This window comes from Lytechinus pictus, chromosome 14 (assembly GCF_037042905.1).
Source record: "Lytechinus pictus isolate F3 Inbred chromosome 14, Lp3.0, whole genome shotgun sequence".
Classification (NCBI taxonomy): Eukaryota; Metazoa; Echinodermata; class Echinoidea; order Temnopleuroida; family Toxopneustidae; genus Lytechinus; species Lytechinus pictus.
Window position 1 is genome coordinate 5,576,727 of NC_087258.1, and position 22,644 is coordinate 5,599,370.

Below are 22,644 nucleotides of genomic sequence, written 5' to 3' on the forward strand. Positions count from 1 at the left end.
CAATCGTGCGTAAAGTCATTCGTATCTTACGAACAGCTTTATGAAACACCCACCTGAACTGGTAGGTCTATCGGTGCCTGAACAATACTGTCAGTCACTGGCCTTTACAGCACATCAATAAGGAAATTATATAGGGGTAAAAAATTCAGAGTCACAGACTCTGACATATGAAGCATGTTTATGAGCACAAGTGGGGAATACAAAAGCGTAAAGCACATGGAGAAAGCCTTTATGACATTGGGAAATTTCTTTCCTAGTACTAGTATAGTTTGATACCCTTCATCGCACATGACCAGACATATTAATAGTACGTTAAATATTGTGCAACAATTGAGCCGAAAGTACGCCCAATTAGGGCATGGGTTCAAATCCCTGGCATGGTGTAATTTATTTCAAGAAAGTGATCCACATTTTGTATCCGACCACGATGAGTTAAATGGGTACCCGGTACGATTTGATTCCTTGAATGAACCAAGCGATGTTGATAAAGTTGTAGCTGAGCTCAAGCAGTTGAGCTGAAGCTGGGGTTAGTTGCGAATTGTATTCTTTGGCAAAAATTGCATTTATAAATCCAGCTATTATTATTATTATTATGAGAGAGTACTGAACACACCTGCTGATTTGCAAATTCAGAAGACCACGATTCCGCGGTAGCATCGGTGGATGACCCGTCTTTATTCCGAACCTCATTCCCTTCTACCGTTATGTCACCATCACTCAACTTCTTGATAAATTTCATAAACTGAAAAGAGGATTTAGAAGTATAAAATGGGGTTGTACAGTACTGTTTATTTTCCATTTTTGGAATGCTCATTAAAACACTTTTGGGTACTAGTACTTTGTGCGGTAGAACTACAGTGTAATTAATAATTCAAGCAAACCTAATATCCTTTTATATCTTTCATTAGACTTATAAATCGAAAATAAAACTGAGGTCATTGAAGCATTTTTAATTTTTATCAATTGAACACAGACGGCCCTTTCAAAAAGGCAGTATTAGTGTGGAGTGGTGGAATAAACAAAATCCAGGAAGGGGGCGGGGGATATGCTACTATTCCAAAAAATCCCTTGTCTCCAAGCTGAACAGGGCCCTCCTAACTTGCTAGTTATTTTTTTTTTTCAATGAATGAGAACAGCCCCCAAATACAATGTCTTCATTATCATGTTGTACTATTAAGTACAACATGATAATGAATATTATTAAATAGATGAATAACTGATGTGCAGATGTAGAAATAATGATAAGAGAGCATGAAGCTGCAAGTCAAGACAAGTGAATTTGCAATTTAATTGAAAAGATGGATTACAAATGAAGGATAATGGAGCAATGTTTCACAAAGTTATTCGAAAGTTACATACACTGTACATGTACAACCTTAAGATTTAATTATGGCAGGCCAAATAGGGCAAAGTATTTTCCTGCTTTTGTTCAAATAAAATATTTGAAAGACAGTGACAGTTTTGTTTTTATAACCAATACATTTTAGCACCTCATATGCAAATCTTTTAGTATATGGAGAGCTCAGAAAAGACATTTCTGGTCTTAATGGCAAGATGATATGGATTGGAATAGAAATACATGTACGAATGGAAAGCAACTACTTCATGCGTGATATCATTCAAATTTTTGCCAAAAAATAGCATATTTACATGACGCATGTAATAAAACAATGTATGGGAATAGCATGGATTTATCAAGCTACATGTATTAAAAGAACTGTAGTTGCAGCAAAGAAAGAGTTCATGATCAAATCTTCAAATTCAAGATTAGTTGCTACAATATACTGTACTTATAGGTCTAGATTCGGTACAGTACACTAGCATGAACCTGACTTTGCAAAATCATGAAAATCTCAGCTGGAAACGATCAAAATAAAGATCAGCATATCAGATAAGATAAACACTTGTGGGACAGTGTCTTGCTTGCAAAAAGACCCAGGACCTGGCTGGAATGTCAGGTATATTTCTCAAAAATTCATACCAGAATCATTTCACACTTATTTTCATTCAAAGAAACACTTTGGTGGTCATTTTATTGGATTCTGCTCAAATTCTTTTTTAGATTGTTACCACAACAGGGGGGTGTTTCATCAACATTTTTGTCCAACATGTTGTCAGATCTGACAACTTTTCTGGATTTTGATTGGCTAAGAAACACTGTTACTATGTTAACTGTTGGATTAAATGGGACTTGTCGGATAAAATGTCCTTTCATGAAACGCTCTCCAGGTATTTGACACTTTCTTTCATTCATAGAAATACTTTGGTGGTCATTTTATTGGATTCTATTCAAGCTCTTTTTTTAGATTGTCTTTAGATTGTTACCACAACAGCACAAGTCCCATTTTATGCAACGGTTACCATAGTAACAGTGCTTCTTAGCCAATCAAAAACACCACCCTACATCTTTCTTTTATCTTTCGTTTGAAGGGCTTTATTGGGGGGAGGGCGGGATACAGATTACATGGAATCTCACCTCTGAACTCTGGAACTTGGGATCATCCATGGAGCCGAGGAGCTGAGTAGCTGTTTGTGCAAGTTCATCTTGTGATTGTTGCTCTCCTTTGAACTCGTCAATCCTATTTTTACAAAAACATACATGTGAGAATATCACTGTTGGAAATCTACAATGTAGACAAGCAATGTCATGCACAATGGTAGCAGTCAAACTAGCAGTGTACTAGAAATACATGTATGATGGAACGGAGAGGAGGAGGAATACATCTTCAAAGAACTCTGTCACAACTTCCAGCTTCCTGTACCAAGATTTGTGAAGCACACAATCACATCCGCGATCCAGTTGGCTAAGACAAACTTTATTACTTGCAGGTGTTGGCCATCCCCTTGCTTAACATTTGTAATAATATAATGCATTCATACATTTATTTCTTTTTACCAAAGTTTCTAAAAAGCATTGAAATAATTCAAAACCAAAAAAGAGAAAGGAAAAGCTTACCACCTAGCATCTTCAGTCTGGCTATTGAATTCATCAGTCCTGTTGAATAAAATCAATATTATAATAGCTTAATAAAGGCATCAGTAGACATCTATAAATAACATTGCAATTTTTTTACTAACATGTCTCCCTCTAAGCCATCACCCTTCTTCCATTGGTATGACGTCACATGGGTTTCACCCGTCATTGGATCCCGGCTTTGCCCATGATAGTGTATGCACTTTCTAAACTCCCTGGGGAGCATTGAATAAAGAGTTTCCAGACTCACTTGCTCACCACGGAGGACACTTTGAAAGGTGCCATGACATTTGCTCCGCCGACAATTGCTCCGATGGAATATCTGCACACAAAGCCAAACGTAAAATCTAACCTACAAAACTACATGTTAATAAACCCAAATCCTTATCTTTACATAATTCTGAACCAAAAACTCTACTACGATCCTACCTATGCCCTCTGAGATATTAAGACCAAAACAAATGTCACAGGAGCAATAGCCATGTCACACTCTGCAAAAGTCTAAACGTGCAAGTTCCACCACAATTGATTAAACAGATATCGCTTGTGCCTGCTATAGCAAAAAACATGCCTTGTGACATAAAACTAGCACATCAATGATGTGGAGCTCATCCGGCATCTCGCAACGAAATTTAACACAATTTTAATTTCAGCCCAGTTGACACTGTAGAGAATGATATTGGTGATATAAATTGAGGATATAGAATTGAAATTGATGAAGAAATGACATAGAAGCATTTTTTGTGATCTATTAATAAATTTCATATAAATCAGCATAAATAATTTTCTAGTCAAAATTTCTTAACTCTTGTGTAGAACCTTGATGAACCTCATGTAGCTCTGATATGGAACAAAAATAATCAAAATCAATCAACAAATAAAGAAGTATTTTTTGTGAGTTTTGAAAATATATGAATAAATTAGCATATTAATGAGTTTCAAAATTCTGTGTTGAAATTTTGTATCACCACCTAGAGCTATCATATAAAGCAAACAAAATTGAAACTGATCAACAAATGAAGGAGAAAAATCATTTTTTGTGATTTATGAATAAATTTTGCATAAATTAGCATTAATAATTTTCTAGACAAAATTTCAAAATTTTGTGTACAAGTTTGGTGTTCCCCATGCAGCTCTACCAGATGGAAGAAAAAAAATCAAAATTGGTCAACAAATAAAGAAGCATTTTATATGAATTTTTAAATAATACATGGGCAGGTCCAAGCTATTGTCCCCTCTGAAGCCAAAATTAAATCTTTGCCTAAATCTAACATATTGTATGTCATTTTAAAGCTTATACTCAGAAGTTTTTTGCCCTATATTTTTTTTCTTCAGAAAACGTAAAGTTAATGAATGCCAAGGTCACGATTCCAAGAAAATCGTTAATTAGCGTGACGTATGGGACATCACATTTTTTGATCTGTAGATAATGCAAATTATATATTTGAAATATTTCTGTAGGGACTTGTTGTGCTAAGTTCATGCAAACATTTGAGAAAAAAAACGATTTTGAAAATTAATTACTTAAGTTAATTATCTGGTGTCCAACAGGCAGTGTCCCGTACGTCACAATTTAGCATATGTTTTTTTAGATTCTAATTAAGAAAAAGTTGAACAGTTTTCTTCACACTTTGGAGAGTTCTAATTTATATTACTATACATCCAAAAGTTAAATTGAATTTACTAAATTAATTTCATGTTTAATTATATCAGTTTTGTGACGTACGGGACAAATGTGTGACGTACGGGACACACCATAGGATTTCTATGTAATTCTAATTAGGGTTATTTTTCAATAAGGAGCAAAGATATTGTAAATTGGGATAAATAATATTATATCAGTGGTTGAATATTGGTAAAAGGCTGATAATAAAGTTATCATTTGTAATAAATAACATTAATTATTATTAATTAATTAAGTTATTAATAAATCTTTCATAATTATAAGGTCATAAAGTTTTTTTATGTTTTGTTTAATCATATACTATAATAGAAATATATATCAATCATAATAATCCATGTAAAATTTACTTACTTTGGTTTACATCCAGTTAATTATAAATTTTAATGAAATTTCATTTTCCCCATTCGTTTAACACATGGAATTATTTGCAAGACATCTTTCATAATATTTAGAAGGTCGTAAAGTGTTTGCTAACATGTTTTGTTTCAGTGTATGATATTAAAGAAATATATATCAATCATGATAATCCATGTAAAACTTAACTTACTTTGGTTTACATGAAGTTAATTTATAATTTTGATGAAATTTCATTTTCCCCATTCGTTTTACTCATGGACAAATGTCCCGTACGTCACAGCGCGGATGTTTATATTTTGAGCTATTACATAATAACATCAATGAGTTCTATCATTTCATTCAAATAATGAAACTTGATAAGATACAAGATGAAAACATGAAAATGAGAGATTTCCAGCTTATTCCAATTCACAGAGTTTTAATGAAAACTTTTTTTCAAAAAAATCAGCTTTTGTCTGGTCCCGTACGTCACAGCGCATATTAATTAAAATACATGTATTACATCATTAATGGAATTGTAGATCACTAATTTTTTTAATGAATAAAGAGGGCACGACTGGCCTTCCAAAATTCATAAAAGATTCTCTGTTATGCATTCATTTTTTATGTTACACAACTTTAAAGCCTCTAAATGTCCCGTACGTCACAAGTCAAATAGCTTGGACCTGCCCACATATAAATTAGCATAAAAAATTTTCTAGTCAAAAGTTCAAAATTCTGTGTAGAAGCTTGGTGAACCTCATGACGCTCTTCCGGATGGAAGAAAAAAATCAAAATCGGTCAACAAATTCAGAAGAAGCATTTTATGTGAATTTTTAAAAATATGCATAAATTAATTTCACATAAATTAGCATAACAATTGGTCTACTCAAAATTTCGAAATTCTGTGTAGAATTTTGGTGAACCTCATGAAGCTCTACCAGATGGAAGCAAAACATTCAAAATCGGTCAACAAATAAAGAAGCATTTTTTGTGAATTTTGAAAAATGCGCATAAATTAGCATATTTAATGAGTTCCAAAATTCTGTGTAGAAGTTTTGAATCCCCCACCTAATGCTATCAGAAAAAGCAAACAGAATTGAAAACAGACTTAAAATGACGAAGAAGAAGCATTTTGAAATTCAGTCAACAAGTAAAGAGGCATTTTCTGTGATTTATGAATTTTGCATAAATTAGCATAAATAATTTTCTACTCAAAATTTTAAAATTCTGTGTAGAAGTTTGGTGAACCTCATGAAGCTCTACCAGATGGAAGCAAAAAAATCAAAATCGGTCAACAAATAAAGAAGAAGAAGCATTTTTTGTGAATTTTGAAAAATGCGCATAAATTAGCATATTTAATGAGTTTCAAAATTCTGTGTAGAAGTTTTGAATCCCCCACCTAGTGCTATCATATAAAGCAAACAGAATTGAAATCGGACTTGAAATGGCGAGGAAGAAGCATTTTGAAATTATGGACAGACGACGGACGCCACGCCACGGCATAAGCTCATCTTGACCTTCGGGCCGGATGAGCTAAAAATGACAGGAAGACATTCAAGACACAGACAAAACCTTAATGCAATTTCATCGATGTAGGGTAGAAAGCTAATTAAATGATTTTACCAAATATCAGAAGACTGTAATGCTCTCTGTGAAACTCAGTTTTCGATCATCGAGCAAGCTAGGATACTGTGTATAGTGGACATGTACACATACATGTAGATCTTGTGTCTACTGGTTATTCATTTTGCCAATTATGTAATAATAATAGTGAATCGTGTTTATAAAGATCACACAAGGGAAACAAGAATAGTGGTCTAATGAGCAGGTGGTCTTTACAGACAAGTACTTCAGTCATGTCAGTAGGTGATCTGATGAACAAAAGGACAAGTCCACCTCAATAAAAAGTTGATTTGGGTAAAAAGAAAAAAATCCAACAAGCATAACACTGCAAATTTCATGGATGTAAAATATTAAAGAAAGATATTACATTTTGAAGTTTTGCTAAATTTCACAGAAACAGTTACATGCTCATCCTGGTCGGTATGCAAATGAGGAGACTGATGACATCATCCAATATTTCTTTTGTATTTTGTTATATGAAATATGAAATATTCTTATTTTCTCCTCATTGTCAAGTGAAAAAAAAACAGATTAATTCCGCTCTGAACATGTGGAATTAGCATTTTCAATACAGTTCAGTCAAGTTGGTCCTTATTGTCAAATCTGTAAAGAATAAAATATTGTACATATAATTCAAACAATAAAAAAAACGAAAGAAATAGTGAGGGACATTATCGACTGTCTAATTTGCACTTCACTGAGTTGTGCATATCACTCTTTTGTGAAATACAAGCGAAACTTTAAAATGTCATATATTTCTCATTTTACATCAGATTTTGATGAAATTTTCAGCATTATGCTAGATTGATATTTCTCTATAAATTCAGACCAACATTTTTCTTGGGTGGACTTGACCTTTAAGGAAAACATTGAGTGTGTTCTTTATAGGCAGGTGGTCGCTAAAGCATGTCCGACTGTAATTTCATGATACCGTTGATGATCATGTGACCCTACCTACTATCATGTCAGTTTTAATAGTAATGTAGGGACAGTGATTTTCCGTTTTACCGGTAAATAAAACAGAAATTCTGTTTGTTATACTTTTCATGTAAAAATTCATGGAATTCAGGTTTTTGCTGTGTACATTTTCAGTGACCAAATAGAATTTCCATTTTCAGATCAAGTTGAAACAGAATTGCATACTTTCAGAAACGGCAAAGACCATTTTTTGAAATGGAAAATCACATTATTAATGTGTCCTTTTTTTATGCATACAGCCTGTGCTAGTGCCTAGGTCAAATATAAAGCCTTCATGTACATACTGTACAATGTAGATTGCATTCCTGCCATCCTTGACAACAAAGAAATGTAGGGAAAAATTACTGAGAAATTTCCAGAAATATGAACATTAAGAATTTCTATTGAATACTACAGAAAATGTTTCACAAAAATAGGACCAAATGGTTTTAAAAATTTGACAATTTTATTTTCTCAAAGGAGTATACATGTATCAAATAATATGGACACTCAACATATACATGTACATGTAGATACCATTTGTCATGCCTTGTTAACCGTGAATAGATTATGGTATCATAACAGACTTTCAGAACAATAGGCCTGGAAGGATAATTAATATCCAGAAAATGTGTATGATTGGCATCATGCTACAGGGAAATTTTCAGCCATGCTACCATAGCTATTCTCACCATGGTTTTCAATACACAAACTGACAATTGTGACATCCAATGATCAGTTGAGAAAGTTAGGTCTCGGGGCTGTGTCTACATGTGGCTTCAATGGCTGTGTATGGTTTCAATGGGAGTGTATGGCATCAGTAGTTTGAATGGCACGTAGACTTTCACATCCCTAGGCCTACGACATTCTTAGATTTGTCTCTGTAGATATTACCACCCCCATTCAAAAAGAGGTTAAACTCTGGATCTACTTTAACTATCCATGTATAATGACACTTATCTTTCATCAACACTGTTCAATTATTTCTCCATGTTTTGAAGTACCGTATTTTCCGGTATATAAACCGCGGCCTTGTATAAACCGCACCCCCAATTTTTGACTCTTGGAAAAAAAAGAAAAAAAAAAATTGAGGAAATCGGAAATAGTGAAATCTGTGTAATATTCTATATATTTGAAGGAATATCTTCATGCATTCTCCGTGATACTGAAGCAATAAAATATACGAAAAGATATTATTGTTCGATGCAAAGTGTTTTCACTTCGACAATTTTGACGCAATTATCTCGCTCATGCAATACACAGCGATAATGCCTGTACCGTACCGGTACGTGGTGCTGAGTCTAAGGGCAGCTGCCGGCTGCCCCGAGCTCTGCCTCTGGTACGTCCAAAGTGATACGTCCTGACGTATGAATTTTGCATAAATACTCATAAAACAGACTTATTACCTGTTGACGACGAATTGGGATTGTGTTTACTTAAGCAACTCAACACCATCACATGACCAAATAATTTGAGAACGGACTGTTGGCCGAGCGAGACGAGCAGTCACGTCGGCTTTTAACTTTTTTTTCTGTGCATACATGGAGGGAGCGCATGCGCGTTGCTCGTGAGTCGCCGCAGCCAGGGGGGGGGGGATGGGAGGGACGATCGGGCATTGCATCTTGCATTGATATTAAGTATTTTTAAAAAATGAGAAAAATGATGTGATGTGATGTGGATGTGGATGAAATACTTTTTTTTTTAAATTGTTTTGTTGTCTTCTTGATATAGTTTTGTTAATGATATCGTATATTATTATTTTGTAATGATATCGTATATCATATTAAGGGAACATTGAATATTTATTTCATATGGGGTATTAAGATTATTCTTTCTTGCACGAAGAAAATATAAATCTTATCAACTGCAGATAAGGCCTAAAATCATTGCTTCCTTGACTTAATTGGCGACGTTCTCCATTGCTGCAAAAGCAATCAATACCGGTAGATGGCGCTTCAACACGTACAGTCTTCAAGTTTAGTTAGCTGCACATTAGAAAGGCCTCGAGCAAGATTTCTGTTTCTTTCTGGGATTTTTCTTATTTTTGGTTTGGAAAAGCGATAGTAGGCAGCTTGAAAATTTAGTGCCCTACTGTTCAGTATTAGAGGTATGACATTAGCTGTCAATTACACTAGCAGATCGGTCAAACAGAAGAGGGTAAAATCTTAACTACGTCTACGGTACTGCGCGACGCTCCGCCTTCAGTTTCCCTGTCGCTAGGCTGCGACGCGCCCAGCGCCGGCCAGCCATGCCAGCAGGCACTGGCAGGCGCTACCGAGGAGCGCTCACCGAACATGGATTGGCCGTCCCGCGAACGCCACGACAAAAATCATTAAATTATGAAAAGAGAAAGACAGAGATGATGTAAAGTGAGTTTTATTTCATTCTTTTTACAAATCCACGTTTCAAACATGTCACACATTCATTATATATGCTAAATTTTCGTCAAGTCAATCAAGTTTCTGAGGTCGGATTTCTCTGTGTTCGTGTATAAACCGCACCCCCCATTTTCGAGGTTTTCCCCGACGGAAAAAGGTGCGGTTAATACACCGGAAAATACGGTAGTTTCCTTCCTTCAATGTGCCATTAAATATGGGAAAAATGTCAACCATAACTCTATTAACTGGTAATCCCCAAAACAAAAGAAATAGGGGGAGGAATAAAAAAAGAAGAAACAACGACAGAAAAAGAGAAAGAGCAAGCATATATGAAGAGTACAACATAACAAAGAAAGAAGACGCCAGAGAAGACCTAGCCTATAATCTAGACCGGAGGCTACAGTTATTGTCTTTACTGTTATGCTGAATGCAAGCGATACTTCTGATCTGGCAAAGACCACGCATTGTGGCTGCGTTAGCAGCCACCGCCTATACACTCCCGTCTGCCTAATCAATATTCATGTATTCATCTCGTCATTTGACATGTTGTGGTACCGGGACCGTACCGGTACCTGTATTGCTGTCTTGTGCCAACAATTTGAGATCATAAAAGCAAAGACATTATTGTTACACAGAGGGATTGCCTGGTAGATTTCGCTTTTTCCACATCCCTCCCGTCGTCAATAATGATATGAATGGCAGATTCTTAGAGGTCTCGGAATTTTCCACTAGGAATGCCAAGTTTATTGGCAGAATAATCCAAACTCTCGCAGAAGTTTCTCGCGTGTACTCGTACTCGCCATTTTGGATGAAGAAAGTGATGTCATGTCACGTGACTTATATGCATTACCTTCTTCTTTCCAACGTATTTGTGATTGGTCCGATTTATTTCTTCTTCATACATATGCATGAGAATTTTTCGTACAAAAAACTGGTGTCCTTTCATAGTCGATAATAAAAAAACAACATCCAAAGCAAGACGGGAGTGTATAGGCGGTGGCTGCTAACGCAGCCACAATGCGTAGTCTTCGCCAGATCAGACGTATTACTTACGTTTAACAAACAGCAAAGACAATTATATAGCTGCAACCTCCGCCTAGATTATAGGCTAGAGAAGACCATGAAGGTGGCAAAGAATCAGAAAGTCAAAAAAGAGAAGTGGAGTGGAAGAGTAAGAGGACAGGAAAGAAAGGAGGAACAATACAAAGGGAAGGGAGGAAGAAGAAGGTGGGCAGGAGGGAGAGAGAGAAAAAAAATAAAGAGATGTGGAAGCAGAGACAGAAGGAAGGAGAAAAATAGAAGAGAGAAAGAGGAGGAGAAAGAAGAGAAATGGGGAGGGTGAGACATAGGAGGAAGAGAATGGGAAAGAGGAAGAGAAGAAGAAAGGGAGGAGGGGGAAAAGAGGAAGGAGGGAGAGAATGAAGGAGACAAACAAGAAAGGCAAATCTTTGAGGAAGAGGGGTGACAACAAGAAGAGATGGTAGAGAAAAGAAAGAGGAGGAAAAGGAGGAGGAAAAAGAGAAAGAGGAAATAGAAGAGGGTGAAGAAGAGGGAGACGATGAAGACAACGTAGAAAACGAAGAAGAAGACGACAACAGCAGCAACAACGATGACGAAGAAGAAAACCACAAAAAAAAAATACCTTGCATAAGGAAAAAAAAAAACAGAAGGCAGGATCTTGATAGAATGGATAAAACAATAAGCTGAGAACTTGTATGATATGCTGAAGAAAGAAAAAATAAAGAAACATTAATATTTACCATAGTTTATCCTCTGTCTGTTCCAGATATTCTTCTGCCCATTTTGTATCAGTTGTGGGTATGATATCTGGTCCCACTATAATAAAAACAAAATGAGCAGTTATTTGTATAAATTAAGACTAGAAACTTGTATTGATTATATTGTTAAACTTACTAGTATAACAAGTCCAATACAACTTTCATTTTATCTCGTATGAAATCTTTTAGAATATATTTCAAACAAAAATACATACCATGTACATATACTGTACATATACATTTATGGAACCCAGGACACACCAATACATTTGTGACCTGCCATCACAAATCCAACAATAAGTTGAGCAATATGAATTTAGATTTTTTTTTAACTTGAAAAAGCACATCCTAAGCTTTAAACTTTATAAATTGATCACCAATAACTATTAAAGTCGCATAGTAGATCAATGTATGCAGGGGAAATTCAATGACAGCTTCAAAGAATGAGAAAACAAGGTTTGAAGTTCAGGGTTCATTCAAGCATGACATGTGCACACTATGCTATCTCAAGGCAATATCAGTGAAGCAGAGCACAAAAAATGGTAGCAAAGAAACTCATTCCTTTCGGTTTATTTCCAATTGGTCTAATGCCAATTCGTCCAATGACAAACCTGTCTACTATCATTTGGTCTAACATCAGTTCGTCCACTATTCACATGATCTAATTGCCATTTCGTCCACTTACCATTTTGTCTTATAACCAGTTGGTCCAATAGCCATTTTGTCTTATAACCAGTTGGTCCAATAGCCATTTTGTCATTATACCATTTAGTCTAATTGGAGTATGTGTTAATTGGGTGAAATGAATGAAAATAAAATGGATATTAGACCAACTGGTTATGAGACGAAATGGTCAGAGACAAACTTTTGATTAGATGAAGTGATGATTGGACCAATTGTTGATTGGACCAAATGGTTGTTAGATGAAATGTTGGATGGAATGGCATTAGACTAAATGAAGGTAGACCATATGGTGAGTGGAGGAGTTGGCAGTAGAAGAATTGGCAATTTATCCTCTTCAAATCTTGTCTTTTATCTAATTTTATAACTTAAAATTTGACTGTATGAAGAGGAATTCCACTTTCAAATTGTCTGATTTTTACTTTTTTGAGGACCAACTTTTTTTTTGCTATTTCAAAAGAACCTTCCCTGGCAAGATATTACATTTTGAGATGACTGGTCACATTTATTTTTTCACTTTATGTATCCAAGGTTGAAAGTTATTTTTTATTGAATATTTTTTTTTGCTAAACTGTAACTTTTATGATCACACACCATGGCATTCTGGAGCCTGCGTGAAATCAGATGGAAGAGCATTTTTTTATAGTGGAGCGTTGTGGCCCAGTGGATTAGTCTTCGGACTTTGAAACAGAGGGTCGTGGGTTCGAATCCCAGCCATGGCGTAATTTCCTTCGGCAAGAAACTTATCCACATTGTGCTGCACTCGACCCAGGTGAGGTAAATGGGTACCCGGCAGGATTAATTCCTTGAATGCTTGAGCGCCTAGGCAGCCCAGCTAAAGCCGGGGTAATAATAGCAGGGCCCGCTGGGAGAACAGTTTTCGGAACTGAAGCGGCTACCCTGGGTAAATATACCGCTATTATTATTATTATTATTATACCAAAGTTATTAATTAGCAACACAATTAATTCTTTTTAATTTATTTTATGATACATTCTTTGAGATTTGTATTTAATTATTATCTGTTTTTGTACCATGTTTACTTTTAGAAATATAATCTAGATGTATACATTGGGTCTGGAAAGGGAACATTTTGTGCAGTATCACCAAATATTTTAGATGATTTGCATAATATCAAAATTCTCTCTAGAAAAATTGGCTATGAATAATGAAGTTGAAAGTTTACCACTGACCTCAACTTTCTTTTGATTCTGATTTTTTAATGGCGGTTAGAATATGAGTACAGTTAGTAAAATATTGAATGACTGCATGATTATTATTTTAGGCGATAACAGCAATATCTACATGTTATCCATACAGAGATTCATTTGAATGGCAGAACTCAAAAGAACAAATTTTCATCTTTCCACAATCAATTTTGTTTTTACATTGTGAGCTTTCGCCTACTGATTCTGCAGGCTTCTTCAGACCAGTGCTGACTCGCTGTAGCTGGAGGATTAAATCTATAATCCCATGGATTATGAAGTACGGCAGCGAGAGGCAGCGCGCACAGGGGGAACTGCGAGAGTGGATGTGAGTTCAACTGTCCTTTAATTATCGCAGCTAGCTGCCGCTGGCTGATGCTATTATCCCGTCTTGAGTGTGCAGGCGTAAGGTCGCGGCAGATGGATGCTAGTGATAATATGGATGTGCTGCTTAAAACTTGACCTATACTTACACCTGTATGTGTGACTATTTTAGGCACTACTATATTAAAGGAAAAACATTGACCTTCAATGTACGTGATTGCATTGAGGTTGACGAAAGAATACATACAAAGAACACCCCCATTCATTAACGGAAGCCGAAAGTGATTCAGCTCACAAACAAAAAACCACAAAAATATATTTCCTTATTCTGCGAATTTTTTGCCAATCAATATTTCTGAATTGTCAGTATTCTGAGATATTTATAGCATGTTTGCCAATTATTTCTTTCCTTCTAATATAAATGATAATAAGCTTTTCAAAGTATTATTGTTACAAATAATCTATTCCGACCTGCAGTTTTATTAATAGCCACGGCTTTAACTTGAGCTTCCGTTTTCCAGAGCTAAACATTCAAGGAATTCATTTAAGCCGGGTTAACCATTCACCTCACCTGGGTTGAGTGCAGCACAGTGTGGATAATTTTTTTTGCTGAAGAAAATTAAGCCATGGCTGGGATTTGAAGTTATTAACCCTTTTTTCAAAGTCTAAAGACTAATCACATTGCCCATGACTTGAAAAATAACTTCCATCAATTGTTTTTAATACTGCCTTCTATCAAGAAAAGCAGCAGTCACTAACATCATCCACAGTATGAATCATCATACAGTGCTTCCTATGAAAAAAAAATGCTTGGCGTTTGTACCAAGTTTGTCTCTTAGCATGCACGCTGTATGGTCTAATACTCAATTATCTACAGAGGCGGCTCAATGTATGTCCCAGTATCCAGCATTGTCCCATCTTGATTGACATTATGACATACATTGTTGTATGCGTATCTCTTTCTACACGTCCTGAGATGCCCAAATGTGAGACCAGGGAAAATACAAAGACATATTTTGCGTCATCTCTGCATGCAAACTCAGTACGCACAGAGAGACCAAGGAAAATACAAATAATATACCTATCCCTTCCTGATGTTCATGAAATCTCGGACAATACGATTGTCTAAATTACCAGCTTAAGACTGAGCTCAAAGGCCGGTCAATAAATTTCCAATTGTTTATCTACTGACCCAAATTATTGCCTGCTCAGGAAAGTCAATGAGAAAATGCGTGGAAATGTAGCGGGCAATATAAAGGCAGAGTTGACATCCCGGTATTCTATGCGTCCTATTGAACCAGCAGTAACGAAATACATCATAACGTTAATCAAGATGAGACAACGCTGAATACTGCATCCCCAGGCCAGGGACGCAACATTTCAATTACGTCACAATGGTGAAGTTCAGAGGCCCAGTCTGCTCAACATGACAAAATAGATTCCCATTCTTTAAGGGTAAAATATCTAAATTTTCATGATATTTGCTCTAGATTTCTGATCTGGATAATAATAAAAAATATTGACTGGCTTTTCTTTCAGGCAACGTAAAATATATTGTCCTCGTCTTAAGACTCGGGCCAATGTGATTCTGTTGCGGGCAATATACTTGATGTTCCCCAAAAGGCCAGTCAGTAGTATTATATAATTATTGACCAAATGGCCCATATTCTGAAGTCAGGTTTAACTTAGACCATGGTCTAAACCTGTGCTAAAATTATGGGAAGCCAAAAGTGTCAAAATTTTTATTAAGTTGTATGTTTCTTATGTTTACTGTGCTCTTTCCTGATTCATCGATGGTGAAGACAGTCATCTATTTATACTTCCTAGACAATTATGAATGGTTTGAAAGCCAAATGAGCTGAAATAAGATATCTCTACAGTTACAGATTTACCGTAAGTGACGGACTAAACCGCACCCGTGGATTAACCGCACCCCCAACTTTGGACTAAAAAAAAAAAAAAAAAAAATCCTCACATTATATTTGAGGTACGAAAGAAACAAAAACTAAGTTAAAGATTTCAAAGAATCCAAAGAGATTACCGGTATGCGGAAATCTGCTGTTCTTGATCAATTCATCTACAAATGTTTGCAAGAAAGAAATGTCCCGACAATATTGGCCACTTACACAATCACAGTGTACACACACACAGCACTGCCGTTCTTGTACATTGCAAACTACGATACGGTACCAGTACATCTAATCAAATAATGATCTGTGTCTTTCCCGCCATAGGAGGAAGAAACATTCACATTTCTTGCATCACAAACTCACAATTACTTTCAGAATTTGTCTAGCATTCGATGTCTTAGCATGAATTTTGGATACGGGATTACAGGAAGGTTCAAGAAACAAAGAAATTTGCATTTTTTACAGATGTTTTGACGGCTTCGTTCAGTCTCTCTCGTTGCGTGGTGTACATGGTATCTTATGAAAAGCAAACGGGGAAGAAAAAATAAGCTGGCGCGAAACGGGACTTTGGAGGGGATCGAGGGTTAAAATGAATAGCGCCAGCTTAAGTCGCACTATAACCACAATACCGTATATACAACGCAAGCTAGCTCAGCCAACTCAACTCTCGCGCTCGCTCAGCTGTGACAAAATATTACCGAGTATGCTTGGCTTCTCTTTGAACTTAGCCAGGGAACTTCGCTGCTTTGAACCGAGAATAAAGTCGAAATTAGTGTCATGAAGGTGCGTGCGTTTGTTATAATCGCTTATCATTACCCGCAGCTCATACCCCTCTAAACGACATTGCCCTGGGCGGCTACGCCCGGCCACTCGATGTGTTGTGAACTGGCAGAGGGGTTACGACGGGTTGGCTCAGCCTCAGACCCGTCACCGTGGATAAACTGCACCCCCGACTTTTGCTTCTATCCCGCCGAGAAAAAGGTGCGGTTAATAGACCGTTACTTACGGTATGTAACAATTGGCTTTCCATACTTAAACCACAACTTTAAACCTGAGTTTAAGTTAAACCCGACTTCAGAATACAGGCCATGGGTTTAGCCGATATAGTATTTGACTATCTGAGAAGTAGACATGTAGAGTGAATATAATCCAAGGGGTCTGCTATGTTGTTTGCAAACTTGAACAGGAGGACCTCACCTGGGTCCCGTAACACAAAGGTTAGCAATTGATCGTACGCTTGATTTTTACGATTGATTGTACATTATAGTCAATGGAATCAATCATAGAAATCAATAGAAAAATGTTCTACGATCATTGCTAAGTTTTGTGTTACGGGCCCCAGACCTGCCAACCTCTGGGAATGAAATATTGTATTCTGTGATAAAAAAAACTGTATTTCATAATAAAAGGCGTGGCGCGCACGCTCATCGCGGTGCTCAAGATGCATGCAAGCTAAAATGCGCACTGCTCTTGCAGATGAAAAAAAAAACCATTGAAATATGTGTATACATGTATCTCACCCTGGTTTTAACAAAATGATTGAAAAGAAAAAACAAGTTACATGAAATTACACTGATCCAATAACCATATTTGTGTACTAAGTTTTATGAAAGAGACATATAGAGATGATTTTTTTCTCAATAAATTACGATTTATTTTGTAATTAGTATGATTTTGTACTGTCATATTTTGTACTGTTGTATTTTGGTTGCAAAAACGTACTAAATACGCCAAAAACGTACTGGTTGGCAGCTCTGCCTCACCTGATTCTCTTTGCGAGTCCAAGAAATCTTTTGTCCAGTTGAGATCAGTGTCATCAACAATTTCCTCTGCCCTCTTCTGTTCTGCCTCAAGAAATTCTGCAGCCCAGTCTGCCCTGGAGGCAAGGTCTGCTACCCCTGGGGCTGAGATGAAAATGAGATAGATTTTTTTTTTCTTGACCTGTCCCAATAATTTTTTTTTTCTGTTTTCACCATACAGAAACATATGCATACATGTTAATTGTACTTGTATTCTTTATTCGACTTGTTATTGATCTCCTATTTTCATTCCTTTCCGTACTTCTTATTCCCTTTCTTGCAATAAAGGCATTTAATCTCTAATATTTGTATTTCTTGCAATTGAAGCTTTTAATCTAGATTTATTCTCAAATGCTCGCTGTCAAAATCTACATCAAGGATATACTATATACACACCCAATATTATATATATGTAATCATCTCTGTGACCTCTGACCATATCTGCACACGCTCAGTAAAGTACGCGAGGTGACTTATTCACACAAATACTCAGACTATATTTACGAGCTACATTGTAAGAGAGAATTTTCTTTATTTTCATGTTTTGTTTAAACTATCTCTATTAAATATAGTATATATCTACGCATGCTCAGATTAAACATGTCATTCAGACAGGAGACAATTGTCTTTATTTTCAAGAACTTTGTTCAAACTTTGTTTCTACAAAGGCTCAGATTTTATCCATAAACTGGCTCATTCAGACAGGATAAGTTTTCCTTATATTCAAGTTAGTCTTAAAATGACCCATATTTCCACATGCTCAGATGTCATCTATGAACTGGCCATTCAGACAGGACAAGTTTTCTTATTTTCAAGTTATTGTTAAATAAATGTAACCCTGATCTGCACATACTCAGATTATATCTATTACCCTTTTTACACAGGATTTTCTTAACCCCGGACTATCGCTAACCCCGTACTATCCTTAACCCCGTACTATTTTTTTTCCTTTTTACACATGCCAAATTGTTATTGCTAACCCCGGATAAGGAATGCTTGCTTTTCACACACGAAACTCGCTAACCCCGGACTAGTGGTTTTTGTCGATCATTCGTAGTACAAGTACTTCACTCGTACCATTTTACACACGCTACAATTTCCTTAACCCCGTACTATAGGTGGGGCCAAATTGCCATTTAGCCCCACCTATAGTACGGGGTTAAGCTTAGCCCACTTTCGTTTTACACTAGCGATCTTAACCCCGTACTATCGCTCTTAGCACCGCAATTGCTGGGATAACCCTGCTTTTTTGCAGGGCCAAATAATCCCGTACTAAAGGTGGGGTTAGCCCACTTTGCAAAAATGCTGTGTAAAAAGAAAGTGGGCTAAGCTTAACCCCGTACTATAGGTGGGGCTAAATGGCAATTTAGCCCCACCTATAGTACGGGGTTAAGGAAATTTTAGCGTGTGTAAAAAGGGTATATGACATGATTCATTCAGACAGGACATATTTTCTTAATTTTCAATTCATTGTTCAAATGAACCTTATGCCCAGATTAGAACTACATGTATCAACAAAATGGATCATTCAGACAAGAAAAGTCTTGCATGATCAACTATCAGGTCACCCATTCATACCTTGGGCTAGGGCTTGGCGGTGATGCAAGCCTTCAATCTCCTGCATTTCTTGAAGAAGGGCATCCATACGGAACGTCTGAGGTGGACCGGCATGGCGATGCTGATCAGACAGGAACTCATTGACCAACTGAACATCAAATATGAAGATTTTATATTAGAATTAGTGTTTGACAGAAGGACCATTAGCATTGGTTTTCTGGAGGGGGGGGGGGGGGGTTGTAGTCGATGTTTTTTTCTCTCTCCTTTTTTCACACTTCTTTAAAGCCCTTATGCAAAATAGAGGAAAGGTTAGACAAAGTTCATCCACAGTGGATGTACATGTAAAACAGGTGAGGGCTATGAAATAATTTTTAGAAATACAATTTGCAAAACCATTTCAATGCACATGTGTGCACTCAAAATTAAAAAATACAACTTATACCTATCAATTTTAATACCTAGGAAGGTTGACATAAAATACATGTAGATAATGGTATTGTACTGTATAAATACATCAGCATGCACTGCTTTTTAAGTCCACGGCCGTTTCATAAAGTTGTTATAAATTTCGGAACAACCAAAATCATTCAATTTGATTGGCTGATATTAGTTTTCATTATTACAAAAAGTATTTATGGAACATGATCCAGTGCCAGCAAAATAATTAAATCTTTATTTTCTGGGGCTACTTTTCACAACTTATCCCCTAAATCTGTAACATTGGCTAATAAGCTTTAACATTGCAATAAATGGGGAATTTCCAGGGTGCTTTTTGAGCATTTCAGGGCAAAATCACCCCCTGCCTGTGTATTTTTTCCCCCTGGGACCCAGGTGTGAATAGCCACTTACCTCTTGGTCAGGAGCTTCAAGGAAGGGTCTTGCCTCCTGCACAAACCCACCTGGCCCTGGGAGATGCTGGAGACCCTCCTGATGCAGAGACTTGTCTTGGGTGAAGTGAGACGTTAAACGCATCAAGGGGTTGGCCGTACCACATTCCCCGTCAACAAGATCTCTCATTGCCATGTTGACAGATGAGTTTCTTACTGTGGAGGAAAGTACAATGAATTACTATTCATCACTGGTGTATAGATGGAGGATTTTGAGGTCCGCCCCCCCCCAAAAAAAAAAAGCTCCACAAACAAGAAAATGAAGAATAGAAAGAAAATGAAAGGGGATATGGCAATTTTTTTTTCTAAAATTATATAAAAATCCATTCAAAATAATAGATTTTGATTCTAAAAAGTTCAGGTTTTGAAATCGGCAGCAAATTATTTATACGTGTGAGGAACTTCATGTTGGCTCTAAATCACCAATTTTGAGACTGATAGAAGCATGGAAAAGAAGTGAAACTTTGTGTAAAGTACGAATATTAGTTTTATTTGTTTTTAAAGATCGTGATGTTGCATGAATTTTATATTTCCCCCCATAAAATCCCACCTTTGTCACTCGGAATATCAGATCGAGTTCACGGTCTCGAAGTTCGGGTAGGTGAAGCGTAGACCGTAGTGTAGCGGTAGTGAAGTGGAGCCTGCACGAACTTCGCTCGAGGTAGCCTACGTACAGTTGATACTTTTTTACTCTCCAGAAGCCTCCAGGCCCTAGGCTACCTACATACCACTACCAGGTATGATGGGGTGACCATAATTTGCGCACATTTTAACAATTATCATTTGATTTTCAATCAAAAATTTCTCACACTGTCACACAAAATTAATCCAAATCCAAATACCAAATGGAAGGCATGATCCCAAAGTCAAATTCACTTGACGGAATTATAATGTAAGTCCATGGTTTCGCTCATATAGTGTTCTCAAAATTCCATGGCGATCGACTAGTGCGCGCTCGGCTGAAAAGTGTCATAAAAAGGTGTGACCTTAATTTGCACACGATCGTTTTGCAAAGCTTTAGAAAAGAAATAAAGCAGACAAAGATAAGATAATTAAATTATATCAGATGGAGGTTAAAATGCCATAAATTCGGTTGGTATCACATTTTACTTACTTATTTGGAGACCTCTGCTTGCAAACTGGCGATTTCTTGATGCTTGTCGAGAATATCAGATTTTCTCGGAACGGACGCAAAAGGTAACAATAAACAAAATTTGCTGATGTTTTGCCAATATTTTCACAATTTGAGACCTTACCTTAAAAAAAATTACCATACTAAGTAATTTTGGGTCGCTCTTTCTGTTGGTGATATCAGTTTTTCAAGATACTAATTAGATAATGAGATATTTGACCGTGCGCAAAATTAGGTTACGCGCGAATTAGGTCACACTCACATCACCATACCACTCACACAACTAACTTACATTACAGACACCGATATATTCGTGTGGGACAATAGTGCAGCTACATAGATAGGCCTAGATTGAAGATTCTACGGCTACGCCATAATACGCAAAAATCCGTCTTGCATCAATGATCAACATGATCAAGCCAGGTCGGTCAGACAAAAAAGTCGACGTCAAAAACCTCGAAATTGTTAATCCACGTTAAAAAAAAGCTACGGATTGCTTACCGATAAATGATAGGAATAATGTGACGAAGCCGAAGGCTGTCCTCTGAGTTTCATCAAAAGTTAATCCAAGTCTCCGTTACGCAATTGCCGAATGGATGTCGGATCCGGATCGGATCGGGCGCCGCGGCCATACATTGTAGATCGAGAAGGGAGGTGCCGTGGCCGTGGCCGAGTGGTCTAAGGAGCCTGGCTGTACATGGAAAGTCCGGGGTTCGATCCCCGGCCGCGGCACCTATGCCCGTGAGCAAGGCATTTAATATACAATGCTCTTTTATCCTGCTTTCAAATAAATGGAAATGCTACCGTATATGCAATATTGGTAACTCGGTGTGCACTAATTGTTTTAAAAATAAAACAAAAATAGATCGAGAAGGGGTGTACGTCGCTGCGGCCCGAAGGGTTCAGGGCCGATCAGGGCCCTGTCTAGAATATTTATCCCGATGCGTGGCCCATAATATACAGTGGCGTAGCTAGCTTTTTTTTTCCTGGGGGGACATTGCTTTTTAATGAGGGGGGGGGGGGGCTGGGATGGCGACAACCACAGGGGCAGATCCAGTTTTCGCGCCAGTAGGGGATTAGGCCCGAAATTATTTTCACCCAATATTTTCCGATCAGCCGCTCGAAATTGATTTTTTTTTGCAGGTGCAGTCCACTTCTTTATTATAAAACAACATAAATATAAAATAATCAGGCACTATAAAATTTTCGATCTCTCGATCGCACTGCATGATGTTTGATGAAATAATAACATTCTTGCTGATAGGCTGATATGGAGCTTAAAATATCAAGTTTTGAAGTATTTCAGCTCCGACATTGAGCTTTCATTATTTTGTTTGATTTTCAGTATCTACCATATGTATCAACATTTTGAGCTCACGCGCAGCGCTTGCATTATTTGATTTGTAAAGTACCTTA

General features: G+C 36.9%; 1 protein-coding gene across 2 annotated transcripts in view; it reads right to left on the bottom strand.

Moving 5' to 3' along the window:
- LOC129276728 (peroxisomal targeting signal 1 receptor-like) overlaps positions 1-21,822 on the bottom strand; it is a 40,544-nt gene extending 18,722 nt beyond the window's left edge. Inside the window, exons 1-8 of one of the 2 annotated variants that reach the window (XM_064109211.1) lie at positions 21,730-21,822; positions 20,059-20,252; positions 19,231-19,357; positions 17,617-17,757; positions 11,716-11,791; positions 2,957-2,995; positions 2,477-2,579; positions 614-742 (exon numbers count right to left, since the gene is read on the bottom strand). In XM_064109211.1, coding sequence (XP_063965281.1) covers positions 614-742; positions 2,477-2,579; positions 2,957-2,995; positions 11,716-11,791; positions 17,617-17,757; positions 19,231-19,357; positions 20,059-20,232 — 789 coding nt within the window. In that variant the 5' untranslated portion in view covers positions 20,233-20,252; positions 21,730-21,822. Of the gene's footprint in view, positions 1-613; positions 743-2,476; positions 2,580-2,956; positions 2,996-11,715; positions 11,792-17,616; positions 17,758-19,230; positions 19,358-20,058; positions 20,253-21,210; positions 21,514-21,729 lie in introns of those variants that run through there. The other variant, XM_064109212.1, reaches the window with a different exon arrangement.
- Between the last annotated feature and the right edge of the window lie 822 nt (positions 21,823-22,644).